Consider the following 7500-nt stretch of genomic DNA (forward strand, 5'->3'; position numbering starts at 1 on the left):
CATTTAGCTTTCTCTCTCTCTCTCTCTCTCTCTCTCTCTCTCTCTCTCTCTCTCTCTCTCTCTCTCTCTCTCTCTCTCTCTCTCTCTCTCTCTCTCTCTCTCTCTCTCTCTCCTTTCTCCTCTCCTCTCTCCCTCTCCCTCTCCTCTCTCTCTCTCTCCTCCTTCTTCTTCTCTCTCTCCTCTCCTTCTCCCCCTCTCTCTCTCTCTCTCTCTTCCCTCCCTCTCTCTCTCCTCTCTCCCTCTCTCCCCTCTCTCTCTCTCTCTCTCTCTCTCTCTCCCTCTCCCTCTCCCTCTCCCTCTCCCTCTCCCTCTCCCTCTCCCTCTCCCTCTCCCTTTGCTTTGATTTCTGCCTTACTATCGTTCTCTCGTTTTAAATTTTACATCAACCTTGAAATAGATCTTTTATCATAGTCACTCCTCAGAGAAACGTTCCCCTCCATTTTCTTTGAGTCATTTATTTTCCTCTAACTCGCTTTTCCCAAAGCACTATCATAGGAACTGACGTTGTATTTTCACCAATCATATAAGCTATCTTTAAATATTCTAGAGCCGTTTGCTAGTAATCTGGGTTTGCGTTTGACTTAACTAGTGGAAAGCATAGCCCCTTGTTTCACTCAAGATCATAGTATTTGGTAAAAATCTTTTGATTGTGTGTAAGTGCTGTGTTTGCAATAAAAGGCAGATTATTCAAATGACTAGATGAGCATTCTTAATTACGGATGATTCTTGACTTATTTAATATTTGTGTAAGAAAATGTCCTGAACTATATTAAACTCTTTTCAACATTAATTATTAAATATTGCCAAAGGAAATAAAAAAGTAAAAAAAAATCTAGTACTGAGTAATGCACTTCTAATCGTCTAAAACTACTTTTTTCCCTAGAATATCTACTAAACTGTAATTACATTGATATACAAAATGTTCATCTTTTCCTTAAATGTCTTAAATACCAGTTATATATTCATTTATATTTGAGATGTATTCATGAAACTGGTAAGAACTAGGATTTTTCATTGATTTATGTTGATCCATTGTTGTAACAATAATAATGTCTTTCCTGCTCACCAGTCACACCTCGATTAGAAGATATCATGGCAAATAAATTAATAAATAATGTATGTAATAAATCTTCAAATAATGATATATTACACCATTATAACATTGACCAAATATTTTGGAAATAAAAGTTATATTTCATAATATAGAGTAAATCTTTAAAATAGTATCACATGTGAACCAATGACGGGAAAAGGAATCACTTGGTTCTGCTCCTTGTCCAATATACATGAGAGAAAAGAAAAAGAAAGTACTTTAAAAATAATAATCTGAAAAAATGCTCTAGAGGCTAAAAGAGAAATAAGTAAAGGATAGATATAGAAACAGACAAATTGTATTTGTTTTGCGATTGAGACCATCTTTTCTCTTTTGAAATCAACATTTACAGTTAACCCCTCTTTTGGAGGTGTTTCCACTTCCCCAAATTTCATTAGTATCTACGGGCAGATATAGTTCCACTTTTCACCACTACTATTGTAATTAAAATCTTATTATTTTGTGATAACATCTGACCCATAGAAATTGAACATACTAAGTCTTGTGATATTATGGTTGAAAAACTAGTCTTTGAAAAGTAAAGATATCAAACAGTATATATAACATGCAACCGATGACATGAATAACATTAATGTTTTTTTGTTACGTAAAAGGATGATACTGAATACATAATGTGTCACTGATATTATAATGTGCATAATAACATTTAACATTGTATATTTTCCCAAATTGAATGTACATATTTATGGTACTAAAAATTGTGCAAATTTACTCTGAATCGTATGTTGTATTTCAATAGCAATCCCTTTTCTCTTTTTTTTCAATATTCATCCAATTAGCAATAGTGTTTTTAATGCATATCAACTTAAGTCAACTTATATATATAATAAACTTAGATGAGACTAGTTTACTTTTCCATAGATATAGTTCATGATTATCATGCATAATAAAAATATCTATCAAAGGGAAGCAAGCAATTTGCAGATTTTTCACTTAATAAGAAATGAAAAATAAAACAATCCTATCTTTCAAAAGATGAGCCTTAAATACCTACCAAGAAATATTGCCTAATACTAACCTATAACTTTACCCAGATGAAGAAAAATGGTTATTTCTTCTCAACTATGAAGTGGCCATCTTGTGTATGCAAGTACTGTACTTCTATAGACCGAAGAGTACATGTACAATCATCTTCAGTTACTGATGTGTTTACTTAGTCAAACTATACCAAAGTAAAAGTTTCTTTCCTTCAAATGAAGCTCTTCATCAGCATCATTTTCATTAAAGCCTTACTCCTAATGTACATAGACAGGGGGCAAGATCTTCACATGCTTCAGTTTTTGTATATGTATATTTTTATTGAATTACAGTACCATTATAATATTCCCTTTCATATATATGATTGTCCAAGATATGTTAATGAGGAAAGACATTACTATTTAAATATGTATATATATGTATATACAGGGATGCACCAAACCACACCAACACACACATATGTCCACCCACACATACGTTCTCCCACCCACAAATATGCACTAACCCATCCTCACACCCATGCACCAACACACCCACAACAACGGAAATATACACTTTCATCAAGATAGCGTTGAATGAAAGGAAACAGGATTGCCTTTAGTCTATCCAAAGAACGAACTTTTGCCATTGGTGGTATAGGCTATACATTACTGATTCTTTTGCTTTTACAATGCCTTCAATTCAGTCTTCCTCACTTCTTTAAAACTAAATGCAGGAATAATCTATGATTCTTTATTTTTAACCTTTTTTTCAAAATGCTTGTCTGTATTGGTTACTGGGAGTACAATGCCATTTGTATAATGAGTTGTGAAGAAATCCTTGGTCAAACAGAACAAGTAAATGAATATGTTTATGTTAGTTACATAATTACTGTTCTTTCTCCTGGAATTTCTGGTTATTTTATAGTAAGTTACACTTTCATATATGGCTTGTTAAATATTTATACCCTTGAACTACTTCAGAATATTGCCTTTTCAAATTTAGTCTCTTTCTCTTAATTCAAAAGACATGATTCTAAAGTTTTGATTAATGTGAGAGCTTCCTGTTTACTACACATAAATTAGTGATATGATGGATCTAGTATATCGAGTGTTAACCCATAACGCCAGGTGACAATAAATCACAAGATATTTTGTCTTGGCTTTTCATATGGCTGACACACCAGGTAATCGGGTACATAGCAGTCGGTCACGGACAGAGCAGCCAAATAGCCAGAGGCATTTGAAATACCCTGGCGTAAAGACTAATTTCAGCTAAAACTGCTCCATCATTATCAGGTCAATCTACAAAATATTGAATAGTAGTTGAAATAAATAACTACTGTACGTTTTGGTTTATAATCTTTAGAAAATTCACTTACCAAAAGTTAATCTAATAAATACCTTTACCAATAAAATAGCAAGTAATAAATCTGTTTAGATATAAAATAAAAGTATCTAGTTATAAGCAAAAGGTAAAGCAGCATTCAGACTGGCACAAAAGAGTATATAACAGAAAAATAAATCTATATTCAGGTCTTACTGGTAACTCTTAATTATCTGCTGTATCAACCCACTCATTCCGGGGCAATTCTGGCTTCACATGGTCATAATGCCGGGGGTTTTCAAACGCATAAGCCTAATACCTCAAGACTCTTGGGCGCACAAGCCGCGAGCCTAGGCTGCTCGCTCGCTCATCCAGAGTGCCGGCCTTGCCCAGATATCTCATCACCGGCGTCTAACGCAAAAACCACGAAATGTGTCAGCACATCATCCGGCGCAAATGGATTAACAAACTGTATTTACAAGATCCTACTGTCAAAATGATTGTTCTACATAATATCAGCATAAATAATAAATGTATTAAATATATACATATAACAAATACATATTACCTGACCAGGAATTTACTATAAGTCAACATGTAGACACAGGTTACATCAATATCTTGAGTGAAAAATAGGTGCTGGTTAATAAAAAGAAAATCTTCTCTTTCATATTTAATAGAAATCTTTTCCAAATCCGACCTTCCATTCATACACATCACGGAAATCCGACCACCACTTTCACTTGTACGAAATAATGGAAATCACCATTAAAGTTCTCTGTCTATATTTAGGTGAAAATAAATAACTTGACTATTTTTTTAACTTGGCAATTCCCTGCTCTCGGTCAGTGCAAAAAGGGAAAATAACAAAGGTTTTAAAAAAACAAAAATACAAGAAGTTACTGCAGAGGAGGATCATTGACCTAAACAATTACAAAAATAGAAAAATGCAATGAAACCAGATCGAGTTGCAAAATATGTGACATTGAAATCTCACTTTGAAATAAGATTCTCCCATTACAACACCAAGAATGTAAGAAAGACATCTAGGTCAACTAGTACTAAGAGCCTATTTCTTCTTCTTCTTGGAGCTGGTGCCGTCTGAGGTGGAGGCAGCCGAGGGGGCGTCCTGCACTGGGGCCCACTTCAGGGGGTATCGGCGGTAGATGGGCCATGGGGGCAAGGTTACCTGAAATTTGTCTTGAGATCAGTAGCTGAACAGTGTCCAATTCTTCAAGTCCCCTTTCCACTTTGGAAAATTCACAGCAAATATGATTATAAATAGTACAAAATAAATCATTAATATGTTTGAATTTAGAGGGGAAAAAAATTCTCAATATGTCCACACCAAAGAGAAAAGATTATAAAAGAGTGATAAACCCATATGAGGGCTGTGAGAGATTAAACCATCACAGATGGGCTAAAGGTAACCATGCATCAAGCATGAATAAGCACACTTTTCATAAATATACATTCCAAGAGATTATATATTCCCTTATGAAAATTGTAGGAAATAATTAGCATGTATTTATCATAAAGTGGTGGCTGGTGGATGCACACAATATACTATGCTCACAGTTAAATCCAACTGTAGTAATGATAACCTACCAAACAGGCAAGGATGAATCCAGCACCAAGTGTGAGCACAGTCATGTGGAAGTCCTGCACATAATATCCCCAAAGCCAGCCAGCACCCTGAAAGGTGAAAAAAAAAAAATCATATCTTAAAAACTGAAATGTACTCAATATCATTAACATACTGACGTAAGCATCATTAAATATTTCAATTATTTACATTCTACAGTACATTTGACAAATGAATTCTGATTTGATTAACATCTATGAAAAAGACATAACTTATTAAATAAAAATTCATGACAATTATGATGATGATTATGATTTCAACAATAATAAACATGTACTCCCATAATAATTAGCCTAATGGTTTGGGAAATATAGAAGCACACTTGCTGCTGTGACTATGAGTTGACATCCAGGTTGCCCACACAAAATAAAAATTATGGCAAGTACAGTGGCTACGTGTGGAAATCATCAAAATATGAAAATATGGGAAAATGCAAAATAGTAGATGATACTTACCCCAAAGGCTACAACTATGATTTGGAATAGTCTTTCGGCCAACTTCTGTCCCTCAAAATCCTGTAAGAAATTATAATTGCTTTAGTATATATTTGAAAGTATCTTCAATGAAATATAGATCATAACTATAAAATTTTACATCTGAATAATCTGACATTATTAAAGCCCTGATTTTCTTGCTTTAGATAATGTTATAAATAAACTAGAGATATGCATACATCAACCCTCATATTGGTACACATCTAGAATATTCCTTATCCCCTCCAAGATGGGTCGCATCTTAACCCAATCCCGACGGGCCCGGCAAGAAGTGGCAACCCCCTTTGCCGGGTCTATGCAATATTGCATCGGGAACGTCATACTGTTGTGTCGCCCCGTCATCGGGCATTTAGCCGTGTCACACAGGTGTGACACACTGTCATCATAGGGTTAAGATGTTGTATGTATATTCTCTTTATTTTAAAATATATGGTATGATTTTTGTTTCAATTTATGGTTTAATGCCAAAGTGATACTTATTAGTATTTGCTATAAATAGGAATAGATAACTTGTTGTATCAACTAAATGAAAAAAGCAGTATGGAACATGCCCTTCCCAAAAGGATTAAAGGGAAAAAGTAATAACAATAACAACACCATGACAATACCAACTAAGATGAAGACATTAATGATGATGACAATTATGACAACAATGACAACAACAAGAACAACAACAACGACAAAGATTATACTAACATATAATAAAAAGTATTGATAATATGAAATATTTACGTAAATATATAATTAAGCAAATAAGTAAGTCTATGAACAAATAAATAAACAATTATATTCTAGAATTCAATCTTGATACTCAATTTCTGAATACAGAAAATAACTAAACTTTAGTTACTACTGTAATCATAGTACTTAGATAATTGCCAATATGAACGTGTAACACATGTTAACCCATTCACGACGGGGGCATTCCAGCCTTGCATGTCACAATGCCGGGGCTTTCGAACGCATAGGCCTAAATCAGTTAAATAAGCGACGCCATATCGCGTCCCCAGCGAATAGGCCTAATATGCGCGGTACAGTGTTGTACCACCCGTCACGAGAGGGTTAATACATTCCTGGTAAAAAAAAAATATTATTCTGCCTTTCCATAAGGGTTATTTAGAAGATATTCAGTGTTAAACAAATAGGTTATGATGCTTGGCTTTGCTTCATAAAATACAAGTAACAATTCATTAACAAAAAATTATAAGAGACCAACTCTGACATTAAATTTGTGGAAAACATGATCCATCAATATACCAGTATACAAGGTAGTGACTGTTAAATATTGCTGCCTCACTCATCCTTTCATTTTCCTTAACCCTTCTTTAACCATTCACGACAGGACATATTTTCTCGCTGCGCGGGGCCGCACTGATCCTCTCAGAGCGTTTTTCACCCACCCTATTCTTATGGTTTTCATGAATGCATCTACAATGTAAAGGCATGTAAAATACTGCCATGTTCAGAGTTATTTCAGTCAAAAAACATGCTACAGTAATGCCTTTTTAGTTTTATTTGATTGAAGTTTGCCTATATTCTTCACTTCTATGTGAAAATACCAAAAGAAAGAGTAAGCAATCTCTTAGTAGGGCATCAAAAAACATGTTTTATACTTTTCTTTTTTCTTTTTTTACCAAAAGAAAAGAAGAACAATATGAATAATCATACATGTACATATGAGTATGTACATGTACCTTGTGACGTGACATGACATATCACAGGTAATCAACAAATTAAAAGTAAGACTGCATTAGTAATTTTTTACTTTATTTTATTTCTTGGCCAAGTACATTTTACAATAGTTTTTCGACTCAGATCTTTTTATTCAATCGATCAAGAAGCAGATTTTACCATGATGTCATCAATATCACGTGGTTTTCTGACATCATTTTTTTTACGTTATATCTCACTTTAGGACACTCAAACACCTAAAATAAAGTAACAGAGTCTAAGAAATTATGTAA

At 34.0% G+C, this 7500-nt stretch overlaps 2 protein-coding genes across 3 annotated transcripts in view; one reads left to right on the plus strand and one right to left on the minus strand.

The window, feature by feature from the left end:
* Positions 1 to 1221, plus strand: part of LOC122249487 (uncharacterized) — an 11472-nt gene extending 10251 nt beyond the window's left edge. For both annotated transcript variants that reach the window (XM_086545121.1, XM_086545122.1), the window contains one exon: positions 1 to 1221. This exon is cut by the window's left edge. The gene's annotated coding sequence lies outside the window, so the exon portion shown is untranslated.
* A 2836-nt stretch (positions 1222 to 4057) lies between these two features.
* Spase12 (Signal peptidase complex subunit Spase12) overlaps positions 4058 to 7500 on the minus strand; it is a 5776-nt gene continuing 2333 nt past the window's right edge. Inside the window, exons 2-4 of the mRNA XM_043010413.2 lie at positions 5498 to 5557; positions 5006 to 5092; positions 4058 to 4586 (exon numbers count right to left, since the gene is read on the minus strand). Coding sequence (XP_042866347.1) covers positions 4467 to 4586; positions 5006 to 5092; positions 5498 to 5557 — 267 coding nt within the window. The 3' untranslated portion in view covers positions 4058 to 4466. The remainder of the gene's footprint in view (positions 4587 to 5005; positions 5093 to 5497; positions 5558 to 7500) is intronic.

The sequence above is a fragment of the Penaeus japonicus genome, unplaced genomic scaffold (assembly GCF_977035675.1).
Source record: "Penaeus japonicus unplaced genomic scaffold, GWHDUDI00000001_assembly GWHDUDI00000016, whole genome shotgun sequence".
In the NCBI taxonomy this organism is placed as follows: Eukaryota; Metazoa; Arthropoda; class Malacostraca; order Decapoda; family Penaeidae; genus Penaeus; species Penaeus japonicus.